This window comes from Mesoplodon densirostris, chromosome 8, assembly GCF_025265405.1.
Source record: "Mesoplodon densirostris isolate mMesDen1 chromosome 8, mMesDen1 primary haplotype, whole genome shotgun sequence".
Taxonomy (NCBI): Eukaryota; Metazoa; Chordata; class Mammalia; order Artiodactyla; family Ziphiidae; genus Mesoplodon; species Mesoplodon densirostris.
The window spans coordinates 14,383,519-14,410,760 of NC_082668.1; the positions used below are offsets into that span (position 1 = coordinate 14,383,519).

Sequence of the window (27,242 nt, forward strand, 5' to 3'; positions counted from 1 at the left end):
CTTCGAGCACAAGAACTAGCAGGTTATATTGGTATACAATCAAATAGGTTAGTGGATATGGCCAGAGTTTGTGCAGTGTCTCATCAGGTTATTTCTGTTTTTTCAGTGGAACAGGAAGCAATTCATTATCCTAGAGTGGACGGAGGAGATGGTGTAAAATCATCTAGGAAAGTAGAGTCCGTCTAGAAAAGTAGGATTGTGGGGTTGTACTAAGGGCCGACTTGTGGTTAGTGGTTATGAATTTAAATTCAGATGGATTGAATATGGTTGTATGTGTGTTATTCTGTAGTTGCTTTCAGCTGTGTGGGTGCATGTGAGGCGTAGGTGGGCAGTTGGTGTTTAGAATGGCAAGTATTTTGGAGGGGGGAAGGGGGCAAGTTATTTATGGGTGTATACAAGGTGCTTAGAAATGACGGACCATGGAATCTAAAGTGGGGAAGGAGGAAAATGAGAGAATGCTAGGTTAAACAAAGAAAATGTGTGGTTTTATTGTTTTTTAATTACAGATCTTCTCCTCATCTTTAATTTGCTAAGGAGCTCTGCACATCTTCAGGAGAGGAAAATAGTGTTCATGTTCCCAATTTTGTTTCATCAAGGAACCCTTTCTGTCTCTCTGAGCTTGTATTCTACTAAATAAACAGGGAAAATATGTCTTACACTTTTTGGCTAAAGCAAGTATTAGCATCAGGGATTATGATTTTATTTAAAGTGGAGGGTTGTGCTGCAGATAAGAAAGGAGGGAGGTGTTAAAAGGATTTGTTAAAAATTGCTTCTATCAGCTCTAAGAACTATTTTAAAATGTATCCCTTTATTTCTGTTAAAATAGATTGTTAACATCCTTGTAAGTCATGCAGATTTATAATCATAGCCATATAATAAAATATTTACTATATGGATAAATACAGAAAGATTTTCAACCATTGGTTTTTTTTTTTTTTTTTTTTGTCTCTTTCTCTCTTTTGGATATTACAGATGACCATGGATGAAAAATATGTAAACAGCATTTGGGACCTTCTGAAAAATGCAATTCAAGAAATCCAGCGTAAGAATAACAGTGGTCTTAGTTTTGAGGAGCTCTATAGAAATGCGTATACAATGGTTTTGCATAAACATGGAGAAAAGCTCTACACTGGACTAAGAGAAGTTGTTACCGAACATCTCATAAATAAGGTATCCAACTTTAAAGGACTGTTGCTAACTATATTGAATCTAGAAGTATTATTTTTAAAGGTTCCTGGAAGCCTATAGAAATAATAATCAATTAGTAGCTATATTATGAAACGTCACTTAAAACTTATAATCAGCTAAACCAGAATTTTTGATAATTGAGAGAAGGTGAAGTTTGTGATCTTTGATAGATATAATCTTGGAAGCAAACTTTTAATTTACATATGCTTGTTTATTAATATGTTAATTACAGATCATTATTTCTTTCTTTAAAATGCTTAATCAGACCATTTTAGCTTTCTCTTCTTTATATATTTGAAAATAATAAGACTACATTGTTTAAAAAATATTGTCTAAGTCTTTTCACCAAATGAAATTAACTTTATATAAAATTTTTAAGATAAATTAGTGTTGGACTGTTAACATTATAAAATGGTTCTTTGGTTCCAAAAAGATGTATTTGTTTTTTTAGAGCAAATGTTTTTATAAAGCAGACTCTTCCACTGAAAGTATGTCTTGCTTTAAGATTGTCAGATAAGATGTAAAATACCACAGATAAATAAAAACTTCTCAAAGTTTTTGTGTGGTATTAAGGTATTTGTTTTTAAATTTTATTTTGAAAAAAATGGAAAGTTGCATCAATAGTACAGTGATTTACCAGTTGTCAACATTTTGCCACATTTTAGCCAGCCTTTCTATTGGTACTTGTTATTACTGTTACTGGTATTATTATTATTGCTGGACAGTTAAGAGAATAAGTTTTAGATTCATTTACTCTTAAATACTTTGGAATGTTTCTCCTAAGAACAAGGAAATTCTCTCACTTAACCAAAGAACAATGTTCAAAATCAGGCAGTTTAACATTAATATAAAACTGTTATCTAATATGGTCCACATTCAAATTCACCAGTTGTCCTGTGTGGAGGTGATGTCATTTACAGCAGTTTGTTTTCGGATCCAGGATCTAATCCAGGATCACACACTCAATTCCTCAGCCTTTCTTTGTCTTTCAGCACATTGACATTTTTGAAGAGTATAGGTCAGTTGTTTTGTAGATTGTCCCTCAGTTTTTGGTTTGTCTGATTGTTTCCTCATGACTAGTTTCAGGTTATGCATTTTTGGCAGGAATAATACATAAGTGATGTTGTGTCATCAGTGCATCACATCAGGAGGCACATGATGTCAGTTTATCCCATTATTGGTGATGTTAACTTTGATCACTTGGTGTCCGCCAGATTTCTCCACTGTGAAGGTACCTTTTTTCCCTTTGTAATTCATAAGTAATTTGTTCAGATATATTTTGAGACTGTATAAATATCCTGTTCCCCAAGAAACTTTCATGTGATGGTTTTAGCATCCATTGATGATTCTTGCATGAATCATTATTGCTACGATGGTTACAAAATAGTCACTTTCTATTTCTACTCTTCCTTCTGTAATTCTTTTCTCTTAAACGGGATTACATGAGCAGGTAGCTAGTATCTCATGAAGCAAGGTGATTATGTTCTTCATGCATTCAACAGTTTTTTGTTAAGTGCCTGCCATGTACAGCTTTCTAAGAAAATCTAGTAGATGCAAAGAGATATAATGCTGTCCCTTCCTAGGTTTGTTTTTGCTTTTATTCTGATGGAGAGATGATACACACATTTAGGTAACAGTGTCAGGCATTATATAATTCAATGGCAAATGAGTTGTATAGGCAATAAATGGCTTAGGAATTCAAATGAGGAGAGATTACCCTGGGCTGTAAGATTTCATGGGAAAGGATGAAATTGAACTGAGCCATGAAAAATTTGGGATATAAGTGAACGATGTGGAAGGTGTTCCAGGATGGCAGATGTCACATGATTATACAGAAATAAACTTGGGTGATAAGTAGAGTTTGACTGAGGTATATAATAATTTATGGGGATTAGTGGGGTATAGTGTTGCAAAGTTGGTTTGGGCACAGATTGGAGAACTTCAATGCCAAGCTAAGGAATTTGGACTTTACAGTGGAGGTTTATTGGAGGTTTTTAAGTGGATGATAATGTGACAAAATATTTTAAGAAGATTAAGATGAGAATGATATAAATGTAGAATGGGGGGGATGTGTGCTCTAAACAGGAGAAGACCTTGAAAACTCTGCGTTAAGGTGATAGGCTAGAAATGAGTGGGTGATGTCAGAAATTCTGAAGACCTGGTAGAATTTAGTTACTAGGAGAATTATGGTGCCACCAATAGAATTATTGTGAACTTATAGTGGAAAACTTATTTGGAATGCGTAGAGGAGATGACAGATTCTGTTTTAGGTTATGTTGGAAATTTTTATGGTTAGAAAGCACCTTAAAATCATTTTACATGTGATAAAATTTGAGTGTGAGATTGTAGTAAGATGTCCAAGTAAAAATATGATGTGTTTGGAGATATACAGGCTCAGAGCTTGGGCAGGAACTCAGAACTGGAGATCAAGATCTGACATTTGGTAGCATGTACTGAGGAATATGTGTTGGAGTGCAGAAGATGAAAATCCCAGAGCCAAGGGATGTCATCTTCAAAAGCAAACTATGGTAAATAGGTGTGGGAAATGAAGACTAATTTAAGAAACTTGACATCAAAAGAAGGAAGAGAAGTAGAGTGGGGGAGTTTTGCTTAAAGCTGTTGAAGAGGAGAAGATTGGAGCAACTGAATTTTGGGGTATGGAGAGAGTGTGGAATTGAACAGTGGAGAAGTGAAGGTAGAAGAGGGCATGTTCTCATTTGCCAGAGGTTCTATAGGGTATGATAATAATATCCTCAGCTAACTCTTATTTAGTATTTACTATGTGCTAGGTCCACTTCTAGTGCTTTTAGATGTGTTCACTTGCATAATGGTCACAACCCAATGAGCCAGATACTACTATTATCTCTATTTAAAAGTGCAGAAACAGAGGGCACAGAGTTGGTGATTTGTCCAGATGCATGTAGCTAGTAAGCGGCCTAGCTGGAACAATATTGAAGCAGTGCGGCTTCAGGCTGAGTCCTTAACCTTTCTATAAATCTGCTCCTGAGGCATAATGAGTGGATCAAGATGCAGTAAATATATGCTGAAATTGAGGGTGCATGTGGGGTTTTAGGGAAATCGGTTCAGTTTTTGTAAAGCTATAGTCCTTGAAACTTTAGTTCTTGGTTTATTTATAATTAAAATGAAGGAGTTGGCAGTAATATCTTTGAGATGCTTTAGTTCTAAGACTACCATGAATCTAATAATTAAGCAGTGCAAGTTCTGAAAATGAGATGAAGAGACTTGGAGTAGCTCCTGTGGGGAATATACTAAGGAACTGGCAAGTGAGGAAAGAGATAGCTCAGTAGGAGTTGGCCTGAATGTGTGATTTATCGTGTTTTTTTTTTTGTTGTTTTAAGCAGTGCTTTGCACCTTGGGCACAGCTGCAGAAACAAACATTTGTAGTTATTTGGTTTGGTTGAGAGTTGGCTCTTTCAAAAAGTGAAGAGTGGAGGGGAAGCCAGAGTGTGAGGTCAGTGTTGGTGTGATTGATATTTGGACTCAAACATGGTTAGGTAGAAATTGAAGTCATGTGAACAATAACTCCATGGTAACTGTAAGAGCTTCAGCATTTTGTAAGTCTCTTAAAGTGGTCCCATATCTAAGATTAACTATCATTTCAAAATATAGGCATTTCCCTATAATATATTCCAGAGAACATGTATTCAAGTTGGTTATGCTAAAGAATTACAAAGTGTATATGCTAAACTTTTATTTCTCTTACAGATGTTAATGATATATCAACAGCATCTGAAAATATTCTTTAATTTTTTTTTTCTTTCACAAATACTCATTTGACCACCTTAAGCTAGTCAATTTCTGACTAGGGGATGTACCATTGTCAGCATATCTAATGATTGATTTCTTTATTTAAATTGAATTAAGTTTTTGAACCTCTGCTAGTATCTATGCTTTCATTTTTGTGTTTTCCATTGATCTTATTTCATTTTTACTCTTATAAGACACTTTAAAAAGTCATACAAATACGGTACTGTCTGAAAGGGACACTGTTAAAGGAAGTCTATTAACTGACAGGGCCATCATACAGTAGACCAAAATGTTTGTCCCCTGATGTCGGAAGTCTCCATTTGTTTACCAGATGGGACTTAGGGATGTTTTTGATCTAATGTGCAGAAATATAGTTTGCATGGAAATCAATATTGCCTGTCTCTACATTGCACCTTCTGACTGGAAGGTAAGAGAATGGTTTAGGGTTCTGTGGTATCAAAGTAACTGTCTCAATCTCACAAAATATACCCCTTTTTATGGTTCTGAAAGCATTCCTGCATGGTCCACTCCTCATTTTTTTGTTTACTATGCTTTTAGCAGTTAGCTGAACTGCCTAAGTAATAATAATATATTTTTTAAAGCAAAGTTATTTTCCACTGAAGTGAACCTTTTAGTGCTATGGTATATACAGACAGCCAGGACCTATCTTTTCACATTGAAGAATTCAGAGGAAATACAATTTTTTCATGCAGTCAGAGTTTGTTGGTACTCCGATTTCAAGATGAGAATAGTGAACATTTTGAGGAACATTTTTGGTAAAGCAGAGTGGTATAAACTATAAGAGGGCAGCTGATGGGAGGATAGTTCTTTGTAATGAAAGTAGCTGATTATTGGCTTTGGAAATAAATCTACAGAATTGAAGCAGGCATAGAAAAGCTAAATGCTGTTTCTCTTTCTTAGTAGTATATTCTTCCTATCTCTAGAAGAATGTTTCCCCAAGAAACTGAGACCCAAAGGAATTGAGTAAATTTCTCAAGACCACAAAGCAAAACTTAAGGTGTGATGTGGCCTTTGTGCCTTGTCATTAAAAAAAAATTCTTATTTAGTAAATATGAAGACATTTCAGAATTCACAGGGATTGTTTTCTTCTAAGTAAAATACCTTTAAAAGTACGGTTATGTTGGAGAAGAAAAGTTCTGCTACTTTCCAGTTTTACGGATTTTTAAATTACAGGTCATTTTGTCAGAGCCTCAAAAGTATCCCTGTAAGATTTATCATCACAGAATTTAACATTCAAAAGTATTTATTATCTGCTAGGCTGTAGCTCGGGTGTAAGAAATATATTGGTAAATAGGTTGCATCTGATCCCTGCATTCATGGAACAGATAAACAAATAAGCAAGTGTTTAGTTATAAAAAGTAATGAAGAAAACAGGATACAGTGATAGGGAAAAATGATGAGAGCAACTGCATAGGCCAGGGTAGGGTTGTTTGACAAGGTGGTGATGTTTAAACTGGGACTTGAAGGATGAGAAGGTGCTCATGAGAAAAGTGAGTTGAAGAGCATTGTAGGCAAAGGGAATGGTTATGGAACATTTTTTTCTATAAAGGGCCAGATAGCCAATATTTCCAGCTTTCTGAGCCATATGTTCTCTGTCGCAGCTCCTCAACCTCTCTGTTGTAGCACGAGAGCAGCAATAGACTACTCACAATGAACAGGCACAGCTGTATTTCGATACAGCTTTATTTTTAAAAGACAGAAGGACTTCCTTTGCCAGTACCTGGACTAGAGAAATTTGGAGGGGTGGGGGGGGGGGCATGTCGTGAACAGGGAATTAAGAGTTGGCAGGGAAGAATGGAACAAGATGAGTTTGGAGAGAAAAGCGGAAGCTGCATCATGCCAGGCCTTGAAGCCATGCTATAAGGGGGTCATACTTATTATATGTACTGTAGGTAGCCATTCAAGATTTTAAGCAAGACAGTGATATGATCTGATGTAAATTTTTTTTTTTTTTTTTTGGCGGTACGCAGGCCTCTCACCGTTGTGGCCTCTCCTGTCGTGGAGCACAGGCTCCGGACGCGCAGGCTCAGCAGCCATGGCTCATGGGCCCAGCCGCTCTGCGGCATGTGGGATCTTCCCGGACCAGGGCACGAACCCGTGTCCCCTGCATCGGCAGGCGGACTCTCAGCCACTGCGCCACCAGGGATGCCCTGATGTAGATTTTTTAAATATTACTCTGGTCGCTATGTGGTGAATAAGCTACAGGGCCCAAGAGTTGAAGTGGGGGCAATAGGATAGAATAATCCAGTAATTCAGATGAAGGATAGTGACGATTTATACCAGTATAGTGACACTGGGGATAGAGAAAAGTTTTCAGATTCAAGATTTATTTTGGATGTAGAAAGCTTGTTAACTGTGGTTACGTTGATTGTATGGAATGAGGAAGAGGGAAGAATCCAAGGTGACTTCTAGGATTTTGGCTTTTGAACAACTAGGAGTTTCCGTTTTTTGGTATAGATTTGGGGTAGAAAAAGAAGCTCCATTTGGCAGGTTAATTTTAAGATGCGAATGAAATGAGATATGTAAATCTAGTTCTCTTGAGAAGTTTGGACTGGAAGTGTAAATTTGGGAATTGTGAGCATATAGATGATACTTAAAGCCCTGGAAGTAGATGAAATCACACAGGAAAAAAAAAAAGAAGAGGGCCCTAGGTTGAATCCTGAGGAACTTAAACATTTCAGGTAGATTGAGGATTGCAGTGGAGACTGAAAAATGGCCAGAGTTAGTGGTACTTTAAGACTCAGCTCTAACCTTAAATTATAAAATAATTTAATTTTGACCTTTATTTAGCAGGGTTGTGGTTTTCACAGTGTGTGTGTGCGTGTGTGTGTTAAAAGACAATTTTAAATTCAAAAATAGTGCTAATCAGGGACTTCGCTGGCAGTCCGGTGCTTAAGACTTCGCCTTCCAGTGCAGGGTTGTGGGTTCGATCCCTGGTTAGGGAGCTAAGCTGTCATATACCTCGTGGCCAAAAACCAAAAAAACATAAAACAGAAGCATTATTGTAACAAATTCAATAAAGACTTTAAAAATGGTCCACATTTAAAAAAAATCTTCAAAAATAGTGCTGATCAGTTCTGTTACTTGAGGGCAGGGTTAGGTTAGGGTGGAGCCATCTTTTTTTATGTTTCCCCCCACCCCCAGCTTTATTGAGATATAACTGACCAAATTGTCAGATATTTAAAGTGTTTTGTTTGTTTTTTTGGAGTCATCTCCTTTTAGAAGGTTCCTATTTGGGATTCAAACTTAATAGAAATTCTCTAAGCTCATAGTAAAGTAACGGGAGGACTTGTCTTTTTTTCCTACACACTGCTAAGTACTACATAATAATAAGAAATAATAATATCAATAGAAGTAATAATAGGAGTTTAATAATAAAGAAGTTAGAAGTAGATGCAGTGGAAGAAGTACTGGATAGAAAGTAGGGAGAGTTAGGCTTTAGGCCTGATTCTACCACTAACAATCTTGAACAGATTACTAGATTTTTCTGGACTTCAGTTTATTAATGTATAAAATCAGATAGGGATTGGTTTTGTTAGCCTCAGTGGGCATTAAAATTGTATAATGACTAAGACTTAGGAAAATCATGGTTTTTGCAGTTTACCATTGTCCTTTCATGTGCCATAATATGTGTTCAGTAGTTTTTTCATTTTTAATTGTTTCTTAAAGTCAGGGGAGAAACTTTCTTTGATTTTAACGTGGCAAGAACTTTATTATCCCAATTTTGTGATGATTAACAGGTTTCTTAGATTTGACTGGTGCTTAATTTCCCCTTTTCTTTCAAATTATTAGTCTATAGGAATAACTAAATAATGTGGCAGTCTCATAAGTGAGCTTATAAAAGCTAATTCCTGTACTTTGAAAGTTTGTTCCCCTCTTAGAAAAATAGCTGGACAAAAAAGATGTTGACTTCTTAACTCTAGTAGAAACAGTTTATTATTGCTAAAAAGAATATTTATTCCAGTGGTTTTCAAAGTCTTTCTTTCCATCTTGTTCTTCAAGTAACATCTTACTTTGAATGTGAGGAAGGCAGAATAAGAGGAGCTTCATCCTCCTCACTTTACATTCATTCAGAAAATGGCCTATTGAGGACCTGTTACGTGCCAGGCACTAGGCTAGTAAGCATTTGTGTTACATCAAAGATCCCTGTCTTTCTGGAACTTATATTACGGACTTACATACTTGAATCTGTGCCTTGTAATCCTGATCAGTTCTCAGCACTTTGCTTTCCAGGTAGGAAAAATGAAGCCTTGAAGGGGAATTTCAATTTTTAAGTGACTTTCATGTTGAGTATTTTTTTTGTAAAGTCTCCTTGTAGAATAACATCCTACCATTTGTATTTTGTATGTAGGGTCAATGATGTTTCTATGTAAACTACTTGTTCAGTATATTAATTTTTCTCCCCATTTTTAGAGGGAGAATGGGAAGAACCAGAGTTTTAAGTATTATGCTTATTCATAGTTATATTTAGATGTTTCTGTAGTAGTACTAATTGCCTGAGGGAATGATGTCGGTAATTTTATGGTAAGCTCTGGACTATTTTGTAGACCAGTTATTTAAACAGATTTAGCTTTTATAATAAAGCTTTTTTAGTGCTTTTCCTTTCTTTCTAGGGAAATGTGAATGAATGTAGAGACTTTTAAAATGGCATTTATGTACAACACATAACATAAATACATTGATTGCAGTTAATTACGAAGGACATTGATAGAAACACTAAGGACTAAGATTTTCATTAGCAAAGACAGATTCACTTTAGAAGCCCACAGATACTGAGTCTCTCCTGTGTTTTATCCACCAAAAAATAATTAAGACACCATGTGCCTATCAGCAAGAAACCTCCCGATTTTAGTGAGGGAATCAGATTTGAAGGGGAATTACTTTGCCTGAAGAATTCAGGACAAAGTAGAAAGAGGAGGTCACTTTTGATGAGCCTTAAAGGATTATGAAAGATTCATCATGTAAACAAAGGCAAAAGATAGTCTCAGTAGGGAAAATCGCATGAGTAAAAAAGGCAGGTAGGTATGAGCATTGTGTGGTGGACCAGTATAAGTGTAAATGGAACATAAAGGACTTCACATGCATTTGTAGGAAACGAGAATGGTAAAGTTAGTTGGACTAACATTGTAGGGGATTAGGCTTTTATTCTGTGGGTGGTAGGAGCTGTTGTGTTTTAATTTTAAAAAGGAGACGGATTGAAACAGAAAAGATGGAGTAAAAGGTTTAGTAGGAGTGCCATTTTCAGTGCTTCTTTGCTACTTATCTTTCATTCTCTTGCCATCTTGTCTTGTCCTTTTTCCTAATTTAAAGTTGTTGGAAGAAACTAAGAACCCATTACATTGAATATTGGAGCAGCTTAAGGTGATGACAGGAGTCAGAAAGAAGACGGAGGCTCTCAGCTAGGTATACAAACCCTTAAGGAATATGATTTGGAAGAGTAACTTGAATATAAATAGGATAATCCCAAAAGAGAAAGAGATTGTTAGGGATAAGGTGAGGAAAAAGGGCTATTAGAGAGTCAGAAAGATAGCAATCATAGAATATGAGGGGCTTAGGAAATTGAGTAGTTTCTGCTTTGAAAAGATGGAAAGAGAAATAATGTTGGGGAAGAGCCAAGTTTAGAGTGTTATTTAGCAAGTTCACCCATGTTCAATACCAGCTGTTCCCACTTAAATTGTGGAATAGACTGTAAGCACTGTGAGAGCAGGTACTGCTCTCTATTTAGTATCTAGTGATGTTCTTTTAACATTTATTAAGCTGAGACCTGTTTCATTCATTTTTGTGTCTCCTGCTCTTCATATTTGCTCTCTGTAATTGTCTATTGAAATGAATCTCTAAGAATAATACTAACAGTCAAGTGGAAACCATCATGGTTTATATCCATGAACTGCCGAGATCTGTTTTGTCTTCTGTATGTGGGGTAATACTTCTGCCTACCCAAGTTAATTACTCCTGGATCTAACCACTTTAAGCAGAGTGTGTTTCACCATTTAAAAGCACAGTGTAGTTTTGGGGCTGTATACCTCTGATTTCTTGAGGCTGGAGCCTGTCGGTCTGTTAGGAACCAGATTGTGTGATCTTGTGGAACTGAGTTTTTTCCCTCCATGGTATTCAGGAGAACAAAAAGACTAGTTGCCATATTGCCATGCTTTGTATATATTTTACTGTTTATTATGTCAGTGTCCCTGTTGTTCAGAGTTTAACTATGGTATTAATGCTATAATGTACTTGATGATTTTTTTTTTTTTTTTTTTTTTTTTTTTTTGCGGTACGTGGGCCTCTCACTGTTGTGGCCTCTCCTGTTGCGGAGCACAGGCTCCAGACGTGCAGGCTCAGCGGCCATGGCTCACGGGCCCAGCCGCTCCGCGGCATGTGGGATCTTCCCGGACCGGGGCACGAATCCGTGTCCCCTGCATCGGCAGGTGGACTCCCAACCACTGCGCCACCAGGGAAGCCCTACTTGATGCTTTTAATGTATATCTTATTGTCTTAAACATTGGGAATGAAGTACTTTACAAATGATTATCATATTGTCCTTCTGTGGTATACTGCTTTTTTATTTCTGTTTTCCTTTCCAACCATTAGGTAAAAAGCTACCATTTTTCATGATACTACTTTGTCCTTAAATCCTGATTTTCCAAGTTGTGTTACTTTTTTAAGAAGTTCAAAAGAATATTTGAACTAAGAATGTATTTTTTAAAATCCCAAATTTGGATGTTTTTATTTTCTTTAACATGTAGCAAATTTTCTTTATGAAACTATGAAAATCCATTGTCCTAATTGCCATCATGTGCCCCTGCTTTGAACCTCACAACTTCTTTAGTACTGTTCATTGGATTTCACTTTGTGTTGAGGCCATATGAATGCCAATATTAGGCTCCTGTTTCCTCCCCTCCTTTATACAGATGGTAAAGTGACCGCATTTTGTATTCCCCATGGTGCCTAGCACCTTGCTACACTTTTTGGAAGTAATCATTAAATATTTGAACTGTCAGTTCAGGGAAAGATGTTTATGTATCCTTTTGAATTAAGAGCTTCGTTTTGGACACTTTGTGAAATTCTTAAACCTATGTCACTAACTATGTATACATTAGTAAACGTATTTATAGAAGAATCTTCTGACAGCAGTCAAGAAAAACGTTTTCCCTGTAGTGGCTATCCTTAGTTTTGTTAATGATACTGGTATGATTCCTTTGATCAAGATGGCCACCTTTATTCTAAAAATTAGTGAAAATAATGAAAACAGTACTGTCTATGTAAAAAATATGAAGAGGGCAGTGAATTTTATTCCATTCAGGAATCTCTTGTCATTAGTGAATTCTTAGAAAGTTTAAAATATCTACAAAAGTTAAGGTTAGCTCTCCTAACCTTTAGTAGGAGTTTGCTTTGAAATACAAAAATCTTAAGGTTGTTATATGTATTACGAGATAGCAACATCTGTTCACCAAACTTAATGGAGGTTGGCTCCATTACGAACTTCTCAAAGTATGAAGTAAAAGAATTCCTTCTAGTTGTGGAGAAATTTCTGTTCTTTAGAGGAAGGAAAGCAAGAATCAAGTGGAAATTGAGAGTTTAGAAAATACTGTATAAAATATGTGAATATATAGGTATACGTGTTTTATTTATGTTGCTTGTTTCAGAAAATTTAAGGCACTTATGAATTTTCTGAGTATCTTGTTAAAATGCAGATTATGATTCAGTGGGTCCAGCTCACCAATGATGATGATGATGATGATATTGACCATGATTCTGCTCTGTGCATACCACACTCTGAGTAGCAAGATTCAAATATGTATATGAATAATTTTATGAATATGTAGTACAAGTAATATTATAATAGAAGCAAATGCTTATATAGCATTTACTGTGGGCTAGGCACTGTTCTAAGTATTTTGTGTATACTAATTTTATCCACACAACAGCTCCTTGAAGTAGGTGCTATTTCTGTTTTTATAAAAACTGATACATAGAGAAATTAAGTAAGTTGCTCAAGGTCACACATCTACTAAATGTGTGTCTGTGATTTGAATCAGGCAGATGGGCTTTTTAGCATCTGTATTCCTGTGCTGCCACTATTCACCATGTAATCTTTTAAATCAAGAATTCTCGGCATAACGGGAAGAGCTGTGGAGCTTTTTTCAAAGGATGTGTCGGATTAGGAGACATATCCTCTACACTCCATGGCTTGGCTTCCATTGAGATTTACTTATACAGTAAGCCACTTTTATTGATAGATTTATGTCACATCACTTTGGTGTGATGAAGTGAAAAATATTTTGAGATCTTCAGGAATTATTCTTTAATGGCATTTCTAGGAAAAACAGGGTTTATATAACTGGTAAAATTTGTAAAGTGACAAGTCCCCAGATCACATATGCAGGGCTCTGAAAAATTCAAATGTTGTGAGAACTTACATGCTATTTTTGATCATGGTAAATGTTGCATATTTATGTAAATACTCTGGTTTCATCAGGTGCGACAAGCAGTATGTTTTAGAATTTAGAGCCAAGAACCATACTTAGCAAGTATCCAGTGGCTGTCTCAGTTACAGGCACACCTTGTTGTGTTTAGCTTTACTGCACTTAGCAGGTAACTTCTTTTTTTTTTTTTTTTTCCACAAATTGAAGGTTTGTGGCAACCCCCTGTTGAGCAAGTAGGTCAGGCACCATTTTTTCAACAGCATTTGCTCACTTCATGTGTCTGTCACATTTTGGTAATTTTTGCAGTATTTCATACTTTTTCATTATTATTATATGTGTTTTGGTGATCTGTGATCGGTGATCTTTGATGTTGCTGTTATAATTTTGGGGTGGGAGGCACAAACTGTGCCCAAATAATATGGCGAACTTAATTAATAAATGTTGTGTGTGTTCTGACTGCTTCACTGACCAGCTGCTCCCCTGTCTCTTTCCCTCTCCTTGGGCCTCTGTTCCCTGAGACGTAACAATATTGAAATTAGGCAGGGCTTCCCTGGTGTCACAGTTGTTGAGAGTCCGCCTGCCAATGCAGGGGACACGGGTTCATGCCCCGGTCCGGGAAGATCCCACATGCCGCGGAGCGGCTGGGCCTGTGAGCCATGGCCGCTGAGCCTGCGCATCCGGAGCCTGTGCTCCACAACGGGAGAGGCCACAGCAGTGAGAGGCCCGCGTACCGCAAAAAAAAAAAAAGAGGCAAATTAATAACCCTAATAATGGCCTCAAGTATTCAAGTGAATGGAAGAATGGCATGTCTCACTTTAAATCAAAAGCTAGAAGTGATTAAGCTTTAGTGATGAAGGCATGTTGAAAGTTGAAATAGGCTGAAAGCTAGGCCTCTTGTACCAAACAGCCAAGTTGTAGATGCAAAGGAAAAGTTCTTGAAGGAAATTAAAAGTGCTTCTCCAGTGAACACATGAATGATAAGAAAGTGAAATAGCCTTATTGCTGATACGGAGAATGTTTGAGTGGTCTGGATCGAAGATCACACCAGAAACAACAGCATTCCTCTAAACCAAAGCCTAATCCTGCGCTAGGCCCTAACTCTCTTCAGTTCTGTGAAGGCTGTGAGAGGTGAGGAAGCTGCAGAAGAAAAGTTGAAGGCCAGCAGAGGTGGGTTTGGAGGTTTACGGAAGGGAGCTGTCTCCATAACATACAAGTGCAAGGTGAAGCAGCAAGTGCTGATGTACAGACTATCAAGTAATCCAGAAGATTTTCAGTGTAGACAGAACAGCTTTCTATTTGAAGAACATGTCATCTAGGACTTCCATAGCTAGAGAGGAGAAGTCAGCACCTATCTTCAAAGTTTCAAAGGATTGGCTGACTCTTGTTAGGGTTTAATGCAGCTAGTGACTTTAAGTTGAAGCCAGCACTCATTTACCATTCTGAAAACCCTAAGCCCCTTAAGAACTATGCTAAATCTACTCTGCCTGTGCTCTATAAATGGAACAACACAGCTTGGATGTCAGTATGTCTGTTTACAGCGTGGTTTACTGAATATTTTAAACCCACTGTTGAGACCTGCTCAGAAAAGAAAGATTCCTTTCAAAGTGTTATTGTTCCTTGACAGTGCACCTGGTCACCCAAGAGCTCTGATGGTGATCTACAGACGATTAATGTTGTTTTCATGCCTGCTAACACAACATCCATTCTGCAGTCCATGGATCCAAGGAGTAATTTCAACTTTCAAGTCTATTTATTTAAGAAACACATTTCATAAGGCTATAGCTGCCATGGATAGTGATTTCTCTGATGGATCTGGGCAAAGTCAAATGAAAACCTCCTGCAAAGGATTCACCATTCTAGATGTCATTAAGAACATTCATGATTTGTGGAAAGAGGTCAAAATATCCATGCTAACAGGACTTTGGAAGAAGTTGATTCCAGCCCTCACGGATGACTTTGAGGGGCTCAAAGGGTGGAAGAGGTAACTTCAGATGTGGTGGAAGTAGCAGAAGAACTAAAATTAGAAGTGGAACCTGAAGATGTGACTGAATTGCTGTAATCTCTAAACAAAATATTAATGGATGAAGAGTTGTTTCTTATGGATGAGGAAAGAAAGTGGTTTCTTAAGATGGAATGTACTCCTGGTAAAGATGCTGTGAAGGTTGTTAATGTGACAACAAAGGATTTAGACTATTACGTAAACTTAGTTGATAAAGTAGTAGCAGGGTTTGAAAGGACTGACTCCACTTTTGAAAGAAGTTCTACTGTTGGTAAAATGCTGTGAACAGCCTTGCATGCTACAGAGAAATCATTCTTGAAACAAGGAAGAGTCGATTGATGCAGCAACTTCATTGTCATCTTATCTGAAGAAATTGCCACGGCCGCCCCCGCCAGCCTTCATCAAAACCACCACCCTGATCAGTCAGCAGCCGTCAACACCAAGGCGAGATCTTCCACCAGCAAGATTATGACTCCCTGAAGGCTCAGGTGATGGTTAGCATTTCTTAGCAACAAAATATTTTTAAATTAAGATATGCACATTATTTATTTAGACATTTATTTAGTCTGTTGCACACTTAATAGACTACTGTATAATGTAAACATAACTTTTATATGCACTGGGAAACCGAAAAATTCATGTGACTTGCTTTATTGCGATATTCGCGTTATTGCAGTGGTTTGGAACCAAACCCACAACATCTTCGAGGTGTGCCTGTATTTTTAAAATAGTGGAAAACCCCACTTTTAAAATCACACAAAACCAATATAAATCATATTTAATCAGGGGAAACAGTGCCCACCCTGGAGTGGTACTGAGACATCTTAGTGGAGCATTGCATGAGTGCCATCGGATCTAATCAACCCCAGCCATATTACAGGGAAGAGGAGCTGCAGACTGTATAAGTCAAAGTCAAAAGTCCTAATTAGTAACTGCCCTTGGTAACTGTCTGCGAATACTAATTTTTTTAACGTCTTTATTGGAGTATAACTGCTTTACAATAGTGTGTTAGTTTCTGCTTTATAACAAAGTGAATCAGCTATACATATACATACATCCCCATATCTCCTCCTTCTTGCATCTCCCTCCCTCCTACCCTCCCTATCCCACCCCTCTAGGTGGTCACAAAGCACTGAGCTGATCTCCCTGTGCTATGTGGCTGCTTCCCAGTAGCTATCTATTTTACATTTGGTAGTGTATATATGTCCATGCCACTCTCTCACTTTGTCCCAGCTTACCCTTCCCCCTCCTGTGTCCTCAAGTCCATTTGCAAATAGTAATTTGATTGTTTTAGCTCCTGAGTAAACATTACAATACTACAGATTTCTAAGAGGTTGCACCTCTTAACATTATATCAGTAGTATCTCTGTGATTCTTTTAAATGTTCTTTTTTTAGCATGTGTGCTAGATTATGCACCATTTTATGTTTTTAATACATGGTGTATATTTAAGTGCAAAATAATGCTAAATACAAATATCTGTATTTACAGAGGTTTATCTGTGTTGGTAAGTATTGTCCTGAGTTTTAAGACTTTCTAAGAAGGAAGTCCATATCATCATTAATTATATGGCTCAGTTCTGGTTTCAGTAAACTTTAGAATTAAAATCTTTATAATTAGTTTTAGCTGATAAATTTCTTTGTGTTACCTAGATATTAGGATTGGCTTGCTGGGACTTTGCCCCAGGCATTTAAATTTAGGTGAAAAAATTTTAATTAATGATTAAAAATAAATGTGTGTATGTTAGAGGGTGGGGGGATACTGTGTAGATTATTAATATCCTTCAACTCTCCATCCAGCCAAGAGCTGCTGCCCCAAGGTCAGCCTCCTTGTCATCCTTGTAGCTCCCAGTCATGCTCATGGCTGCTGGCCTCTCCTGTCATCCCCTTTCCCATCCTTCTCACCCTCCCTTTGCCAGAGTAATTTGATTGATTTGAGGATGTATTTCTTGCAACTTGGATGTTAATTTATCAGTGAACAGGTGTTATTACTGATACAACATTGAAAAATAAAGGTGGTTTTTTTTTTGATTTAGTAATCTACTTTAATCTTTGCTAAATGTGTAATAAAAAGGACAGGGAAAGCTCTATTCACAGAAATGGAGGATGTAGTATGTCAATTTGAATTATTGCAGAGGCCTTTGTAAGGTTGGTATACTCAAAATAATTAACAATTCTTCATTGTTTGGCACTCAGGTTGCTTTTATGAATAAAAATTGTGGCATCATAGCTTACATTTATAATATAAAACAGGACCCAATTTGAGAATCATAATTACTGCAAATTTTAAAAAGTCAATATACAATAAAATTAGCCTTTCATGTACAGGTCTATGAATTTTAGCACATTTATAGATTTATGTAACTGCTATCACAGTCAATATAGAACATCCTTCACCCCAGAAAATTTGTTTTCCCTTTATAGTGACATCCTTCTCCCACCCCAATACCTGGCAATAACTGATCTCTTCTGTCACTATAGTTTTGTTTCCTCAAGAATGTCCTATAAGTGGAATCATACAGTTTGTAGCCTTTGAGACTAACTTCTTTCATTCACATAATTATTTTGCAATTGAGCCAATCTGTTGTATATATCAATAGTTTGTTCCTTGTTATTGCTGAGTGATATTCTGATATATAAATGTATCAGTTGGCTTATCCATTTACCTGTTTACTTGTTGCAAGACATTTGGGTTGTATACAGTTTCTTCTGATTATGAATAGAGTTACTATGAACACTGTGTACAGCTTTCTGTGTGAATATAAGTTTTCATTTCTCTAGGATAAATTCCTAGGAGTGGGATTGCTGGGTCACGTGTAAGTGTATGTTTTACTTCATAACATACTGCCAAACTGTTTTCTGGTAGGGCTGTACCATTTTGCATTCCCACCAGCAATGTATGAGAGTTCTAGGTGCTCAGAATCTTCACTTGGTATTGTCAGTATATTTTATTTTAGCCATTCTAATGGGTGTGTGTAGTGGTGTCTCATCACGGTTTTAATTTGCATTTCCTTAATGGCTGATGTTGGTGAACATATTTTCATGTGTAGAATTGTCTGTTCGAGTCTTTTGCCCATTTTAAAATTCTGTTGTTTGCTTTCTTTACTGAGTTGTGAGAGTTTTTTTGTTGTTTGTTTGTTTGTTTTTATTCTGGGTACAAGTCATTTAATATTTTCTCCCAGTCTATAGTTTGTCTTTTTATTGTTTTAACAGTACCTGCAGAACAAAAGCTTTTAATTTTGATGGAGTCCAGTTTATCATTTTTTCTTTTATAGTTCATGCTTTGTGGGTGTTAGGTTGGAAATTGCTTAAATCTCAGATGACATTGTATCTTTCTTATATTTCATTCTGCTATACACTTTTTCTTTGAATTATGACAGTGCTTTGGAAATGAAATGATATAGCTAGAAACTTTTCTCCTAAAGTAAAGTTTAATGTTGAATGTTAATGGATGGCTTAAAAATATCAGGACTCAGAACCACATCAGTATGATTATTATTATAACTATATAAAAACATATTCATATTGAGGAAATTCTGCAAAGGGAAGGAACAGAAATGGCTAGTGTGGTTCTTTTAAGTCAGTGGTTTCCTAATCCTGGCTATTGTATCAGAATAATTGGGGTAGCTTTAAAAAGAAAAATACCCAGATTCTCTTCCTTTTGATCAGTTTTTTTTAGATCAGTAAATTGGTGGGCCCCCCAATTTTTTTTAATAGACTTTATTTTTAGAGCAGTTTTTGATTCACAGCAAAATTGAGCAGAAGGTACAGCGATTTCCTGTATGCCCCCTGACACATGTACAGCCTCCCCTACTATAAGCATCCCATACCAGAGTGGCGCATTTGTTAAAATAATGAACCTACACTGACATATCATTATCACCCGAAGTCCACAGTTTACATTAGAGGGTCATTCTTGGTGGTGTTTATTCTATGCATTTTGACAAATGTGTAATGAAATACCATTATAGTACCATACAGAATATTTTCACTGCCGTAAAAATCTGTGCTCTGCCTGTTTATTTATTTATTTATTTATTTATTTTGTGGTACGCGGGTCTCTCACTGTTGTGGCCTCTCCCGTTGTGGAGCACAGGCTCCGGACGCACAGGCTCAGCGGCCATGGCTCACGGGCCCAGCCGCTCCGCAGCATGTGGGATCTTCCCGGACCGGGGCACGAACCCGTGTCCCCTGCATCGGCAGGCGGACTCTCAACCACTGCGCCACCAGGGAGCCCTCTGCCTGTTCATTTCTGTTCCACCCTAATCCCTAGCAACCACTGATCTTTTTTAGTTTCTTTAGTTTTTCCTTTTCAAGAATGTCATGGTTGGAATCATATGGTACGTAGCCTTTTCAGATTGTCTTCTTTCACTTTGTAATATGTACTTAAGGTTCCTGTGTGTCTTTTCATGGCTTGATATCTTATTTCTTTCTAGTGCTGAATGATACTCCATTGTCTGGATGTACCACAGTTTATTTGTTCACCTACTAAAGGACATCTTGGTTGCTTCTAAGTTTTGGCAGTTATGAATAAAGCTGTTGTAAACATCAGTGTGGGGGTTTTATGTGGACATAAATTGTCAACTCCTTTGGTATTTATTCCAGGGAGCATAATTTTCTGTATCATATAGTAAGAGTATGTCTGGTTTTGTAAGAAGCTGCCAAACTCTCTTCCAAAATGACTTAGCATTTTGCATTCCTACCAACAGTGACTGAGGGTGCCTCTTGCTCTGCATCCTCACCAGATTTGGTGATGTCCTTGTTTTGGGTTTTGGCCATTCTAATAGATGTGTAGTGGTATCCCATTGTTATTTTAATCTTCAGTTCCTTACCAGTCAGATGTTGGACATCTTTTTATATGCTTATTTGCCATCTAGATATCTTTTTGGTGAGGTGTCCAGGTCTTCTGCCAGTTTTTAAAAATTGGGTTGTTTGTTTTCTTATTGTCGAGTTTTATCAATTCTTTGTGTATTTTGGATAACAGTCCTTTTTCAGATTTGTGTGTCTTTTGTAAATATTTTCTCCCATTCTGTGTCTTATCTTCTTATTCTCTTGATTGAAATCTATTAGTCTCCATGGGATTCTATTTATTTGCCAAGTTTGTGATCTACTGTTTTAAATTACCGTGTCTTGCTTTATCCTTTGCAAGGCTAGATGTCTTGCATAGCCATCAGTTTTCAGCTACTCGTTTATCCTCTTTGTCACAGCTGGTCCATCCTGCTCTCAACTTCCATGGTTCTTCATCGTTTCACTCTTCAAATTCCAGCTCTTCATCTGGATAATCTTCATGTAGATTTTCTAAAGTAATGATGCTGGTCGTACTTGATCTGCAGGTCCCTTTGGTTCTGGTACCACCTCTCATCAGGGTTGCCTTTGCTGGTGCAAAGATTAATCATGTTACAACACACAGTTCCCACTTCCTATTTCAAGTTTTCTGTATTTTTATGTTAATAATTTGTAAAATAAAGGTTAAATCTTTTTTTCACTTTAGGTGTATTTTGCTTTATATGTGAACTTAATCTTCTTTTGAAAAGCCTGTTTTGATCTTCATAAAGATTGAATTTTCACCTCATTCCTACCATTTTGTTGTATATGTTTGAACAAATATGCATTCACTTTTCATGTATCAGCGTATGAAGATATTTTTCTGGGGCAGTTTTAGAGGAACAGTTTTTTGCTCCTAAAGTGATCTGAATAATTAAGAGATGATTGCAGCAAGTGTGCCGAAGGGTATTTATCTTTTATCTTTTAGTCCTGTCCGTGTGTGTAATCTTTCAAAAATAAATATAGCAAAATTAACAGTTTATAGCAGCTTATTTTCTGCTAAGTAAAATTCACTGTTACTGATTTGTCAGCATAATTTTTTGAAGTATAATGCAAATAAAGCAATTTTATCATTTATGACATGTTGTGCTAGTTGATCGCATTTTAATTTTGTTGAAAGGCAGGTATCCTATACTTGTTGCTCTGTTGTAGTGTATAAATCATTGATTTTAGAAAATATGCCCTATTTTATAACTTTTAAAATTTAATTGGTAAATTCTTCATTTATCCAACAAATATACCAAGCATATTCTTGCATTCCAAAATCAGGGTGACTTTAATACAGTTAACATATAACTTGATTTTATAGCAAAGGGGGTATATAGAAGTTCACTTAAGTCCTTACAAATAATTAATTCCTAGATATGGTGTTTGGAATATATAATTTAATTTTTGTTATGTGGTACAGTTTCTCTAGTATTGTCATGATTTTGATTTAATTCCTACTCAGAGTTTATTGGTTCAGTGAAAGAATATGAAGGTTGAAGAATTTTGTAAATAGGTACATTTTCAACTTGCTGTGTTTTTGTTTTTGTTTTTATTTTTTGTTTTTATTTATTTATTTATTTTTTTGCGGTATGCGGGCCTCTCACTGTTGTGGCCTCCCCCGTTGCGGAGCACAGGCTCCGGACGCGCAGGCTCCGGACGCGCAGGCTCCGGACGCGCAGGCTCAGCGGCCATGGCTCACGGGCCCAGCCGCTCCGCGGCATATGGGATCCTCCCAGACCGGGGCACGAACCCGTATCCCCTGCATCGGCAGGCGGACTCTCAACCACTTGCGACACCAGGGAGGCCCTGTTTTTGTTTTTAGTGTTAGCTACCTTGGGAACTTGCATATGATGAGTGGTAGACTTAATGAGTTGAAATAATTGGTATATTACCACTTTGCATGAAAGTGTTTGTTTAACACAGTGCTGTCAACTAACTGACATGGATGTTTATCACTTTTGATGTAGTCAGTATATTTATGGAGTAATCTCTGGGTGATATATTTGAAGTCAAGGAGCTGAGTCTGTGAACAAAAGATTATATAATAAAATTCTAAATTATGTGGTATAGGCTAGTGGTTTTCATACTGTATGCTTAGTAGAATAGATTTATTGTCCCATCACTAAAATCTCTCACTGACTTCTTTTCCTCTATAAATAAGAAAATACATAGTTTTCTCAACTTCAACTTACTCTCCCAAGTGTTGAGAGTAATGTGTTACGTGTATTTTTTTTTAATCTTTGGCACTTCGAACCACTTTATTCTAGTTCTAATACACAGTGACATTTTATTTACATGTATTTATAATTTGGGTTTACAGGTGTCTGTATATCTCAACACACATATTAAATAATTTGTTTCTCAGAGAACACCATGACTTCAGATTCTCCCCAACCTGAAAAAGTTGAACCACTACTGCAGATTATCTATAGTAAAGAATGTTTAGAGATAGAAGATGTCTCTTTAAGCCGGAGTTTTTGAGAGTTGAGCTAGACCATGGAGGATTGGTTGGATTTGAATAACTGCATAGGTTGGCAGTATAGTCCCAAAGTGTTGTAGGAACTTAGAGGACAAACACACTACTTTTTCATGACAAAGCTAGAACCAGAGTCTAGATTCTATTTCCTAGTCAAATAATCTTTCAGTTGGACTGATAACATAGCAGGAAAAAGTAGTGGTCAGTAACCTCATATTGGAGAAGGTGTCAATATGCTTGTGGACTGTGAAATTCCTGAGTTCTTATCAGGATTGCATTAGGAAGGCATTTCAGACTGAAAGGAACTTTATGTGCAAAGGCAGATATCCTGAAAGAGCTTACCTTGTTGGAGGTGGATCACGGTATTGGAGGGTGGGGATGAAATAAAGGGTCTTTTTTATGCCAGGCACTGTTCTAGATGTGGAAGGTACACATGGAAAAGACAGACTCCCTGCTACTGTGGAGCTTACATTTTAGTAGGAGAAATCGTAAACATAAATATGTAATATACTAGTAATTAGTGATGAGTACTTGAGGAAAAATAAAGTGTAGGGTAAAGGAATAGAGATAGACGTTATTGAAATAGGGTGTCAGGGAAGACCTTTTTGTGGAGGTGAAACTTGAGCAGAAAAAAAGGCAGGGAGTGAGGTATGTGAACCAGCGCAGAGGAGAGGGCAGAGCACATTTGCTGTATGCAGCTCCATGGTAGCTGGAGTGCATTAGGTTAATAGTTTATGCTCACTGAGTGTTTACTGAGTGCCAGACCCTGTTCTACCTGTATTACTAGTGGTAATTCAATCCTTAAAACAATCCTATAAAATGGACACTATTTCACATTTGAGGAAACTGAAGCACAGAGATTAAATACTTTACCCAAGGTTGCACAGCTAGTCGGCGAGCTGGGATTCAAGCCCAGGTAGTTTGACTCCAAAATTAATGTTTTCGACCATTCTTCAAAGATGGGGGAGGGGAAGTGTAGTAGGAAATTTAACTGGAGCAATAGCCTGGGGCCAGTTCTGTGGGGCCTTTGTGGTTCCTTTACAAAGTATTTAGGATTTTATGCTGACAGTGAGGTTAAGTCATTGGCGGGTTGAGAAATGCCCAAGAGGTTGCTTTATGATTCTGCAGGCCAAGAGATGGGTCTGGACTATACAAAACACATTTGTTAGTTATCTGTGTATAGGTTGTATTATAGCTTAAAGTATTTCTACTGGTCTATAACATGTTTCTTTGATCTAAAATCGAAGATTCCACTTCATTATTTTGTTGAACAGATATGTGCATGTATACATATGAGTGCGCGCGTGCTTGTGTAGAAACAAACTAATGAAATTTTCTGTTAATAGGTGCGAGAAGATGTACTAAATTCATTGAATAACAACTTTCTTCAAACGCTAAATCAAGCTTGGAACGATCATCAGACAGCTATGGTGATGATTAGAGACATACTAATGTATATGGTAAGTAGAGCTTTGTTGTTTTTCCTTTAAGTTAAGCATTTCAAAACACAATGTCTTTTTCTGTCACATTTATTTGGATAGTACAACTCAGTGTGGAAAGCTTTTTTTCTTTTCTTTTTTTTTAAAATACTATTTCCTTCATAAGGGCCAACCTTAGCTTATATGAGTAAAATCTTAGTTGCTCCTGTACTTAATGATTAGAATGGAAAACTGAAAGGGAAAGATTTAATATTTTTCTAAATATCTAGCACTTATGCTTCAATATGTGAAATACTGAAAAGGCCATTTCTTCTTGAGTAAGGGTGATTGAGTGACAACATGAGAGATGAAAGCTGAATATTCATTCTCTTGCAAGTTTTTAAACCCTAATGTCCTTATATCTTCAGTTACAGGGGATGTCATATTAATACAAATATATTTGTAATAGCTGCCATCTATCACTCCTAATAATAAATCTCTCCCAATCTTACAAGGACTGTAAGTCCTTGCAGTATATATATAAATTCTTCAGATATGTATTGCCTTTTTCACCTAGTATTACTGTTTTTTAATCATTCAAGGAAAATATCTTGTTCATCAAAACAATTTGGAAAACATGGACCTGAGGTAGGCTGTTTAATAGCTTTCAAGGAGATTAAACTCTCAGGGTTTTTTTAACTTTAGTATGATTATTAAGATTCATCAAGCTTAATTATTCTGTCTGCAAAATCATCAAGCCCAATAACTTGTTACTTCATTGTTTATGTTTGAGAATTGGACATAATGATTTTCTTCTAAGATTTTACTCTCTGCTTTTCGAATTTTTATTTTCAGTTTCTTCAGTTTTGATTATTAGTTGTAATGGTGAGAGCGTGTCCTGGTTTCTTTTACTTGGTAGAATAAAGCAGTGTTTGGAAAGAATTTCCAATGAGAGCAAACAGCTGTAAAGTTTTTTGTTCTGCTGAGTGAATTCAGTCAGACCTATTACCCCAGGTTTTATAGGGCTTAGTGGCAAGAGGGTCAAGGAGAAGCTACTTCATTTTTCAGGGTTTTGATGAAACGTTTAACAAATTATTTAGCCTTTCTGAGCTTCATTTTCCTCTTCAGGATATAGATTCATTTTATGTTGACATTTTGAGGTAAATGTGATAGCATGTGAAAACATATAATGTCTGGGATGTAAATGTGAAATAAGTTAACTTACTGCTGTCCTCTTTAAGTTTTGGATTTGGTGAGTCTTTAAATTCCAACACAAACCCTGAGATAGAAAATTACTTGAGATTTCGTGGTCCATCACTTTATTGATAAAAGGAGTATTTTAAAATTATTTATATACTTTTTATACCATGCTGTTTTTAAAATTTCTGTTTTATTTCAGCACACACACATACCACTTTTTTTGTTGGCTGGGGGGGCAAATGAAATCTCAGACCTTGAATCCTGGCTGTTACGTGACCATAGTCAAGGAACTAATTATCATTCCTCAGCTTCCTCATTTATAAAATGAAAATAATATTGTGCTGATTGGGTAGAGTAGCCATGAGGCTTAAAGGAGCCGCTCCTTTCATATGAAGCACCTATATGGCCTGGACTATAGTAATGTGCTCAGTAAAAAATTAACTAGTATTAATATTTCCCATGATCTTTTCATCAAACCCAGCTGGTAGTACCACAACCCTAGATAAACCCAGCAACTTGCCTTTCCTGGGCTTCTGCTGGTAGAAACCCCACTTGGGAAACCTCACACAGGGTAGCTCAGTGCCACTATTTGTCCATTTTCGCAAACCTCTAGTCAGCCCTCCACACTGCTCAGTAGTCTCATTCTTTCTCTATTCAGCTCATTCCACCACTTTGAAAGAGTTATTTCTCTTCAAACCTCCAGCTATCCTGCTGGTCCCCTTACTCTTACAGTCTTGCCTTCTGCCTCTCAGAGAGAAGGAGAAAGCATCAGGTGGAAGCTGGGTTCATCTCTTGCCTCTGAATCTACAGGTTTCCCTATATTTTCTCCCCTTTTGTTTTTCTCTTTTTCCCTCCCATTTTAATGGAGGGCAGTGTTTCCTCACCTATCAAATGCCACTTCTTCACCTGTGCTAAGAATCTCATTTCTTTCTGCTTTGTGAAAAAACAGAATTATTTTCAGGTTCTGCCTTTTTACTGGTCTTACTCATCAGCATTAGACACATTCAGGTCACTGGCATCCTCAAAATAAAATCCTACTACATTTTCGGTTGGACCCCTGCACTGCTTCCCAGGGTCTCTCATTGCCATGCACAGCTAAATGTCTCATAGGAAATGTTGACACTTGCTATCTCTTTTTTCTCATCTTTTATTCATCTTGAATATGTTTTAGTCACGCTTCTATCTCAACTCTTCTATTCATTCTTGCTCTTACTAGGATCACCGCATCTACGCATCTCTGAAGGCAAAGCTCACTGCTAATACTCATGCTCCTTGACTTTTCCAGCAGCATTGGCACAGTTGACTACCTTTTCATCTTCTAACACGTTGGGTTCTTAATTTCTGTGACCAAACACTCCCTTGGCATGCCTCCTACCTTTCTGTTTCTTCTCAGTCACTCTTCCTTCTCCTCTGCCCTTTAAAAGAGAGGCATTCTTGGGGCTTAGTCCTAGGCTTCCTTCTCCTGGTACCTGTTATTTGCTTACCTTAGCTCTCTGTTGTGCCTCTGTGCAGGTGATTCCCACATTATGTCTCCAGCCTCATTTTCTGAGCTTCAGACTCGTAAATTCATTTATCTAGTTGGTGGCTCCCTTCATTGTCTGAGAGGTACTTCAAACTTGGCATTTCCAAATGAGCTCATAATCAGTGTCATTCCATCTGATCATGACAGAAACCTGGGAATTATTCTTGTCAGTTTCTCCTCCCTCTCTCCCTACATCATGTATTTCTAGAACCTGAAATTTCTCTGTTTTCGTATCTACTACCTAAGACCAAAGCATCTTCATTTCTTAGTAACTAGTCATATAACATTCACTGTGCTCCCCTCTATCCTCTTTTTTATATTGCTCTAGAATTATTACTTTAAAGCACATGATTATGTTACTGCCCTGCTGAAGTCCTTCTCTCTCATCTCAGAATTTTCACACGCCTTCTGTCTGGATAT

The 27,242-nt window shown here is 37.0% G+C and overlaps 1 protein-coding gene across 2 annotated transcripts in view; it reads left to right on the forward strand.

Annotated features, from left to right (window-relative positions):
* CUL3 (cullin 3) overlaps positions 1-27,242 on the forward strand; it is a 98,915-nt gene that overhangs the window by 19,630 nt on the left and 52,043 nt on the right. The window contains exons 2-3 of one of the 2 annotated variants that reach the window (XM_060106585.1): positions 973-1,170; positions 24,029-24,142. In XM_060106585.1, the coding sequence (XP_059962568.1) occupies positions 973-1,170; positions 24,029-24,142 (312 nt within the window). The remainder of the gene's footprint in view (positions 1-972; positions 1,171-24,028; positions 24,143-27,242) is intronic. The other variant, XM_060106586.1, reaches the window with a different exon arrangement.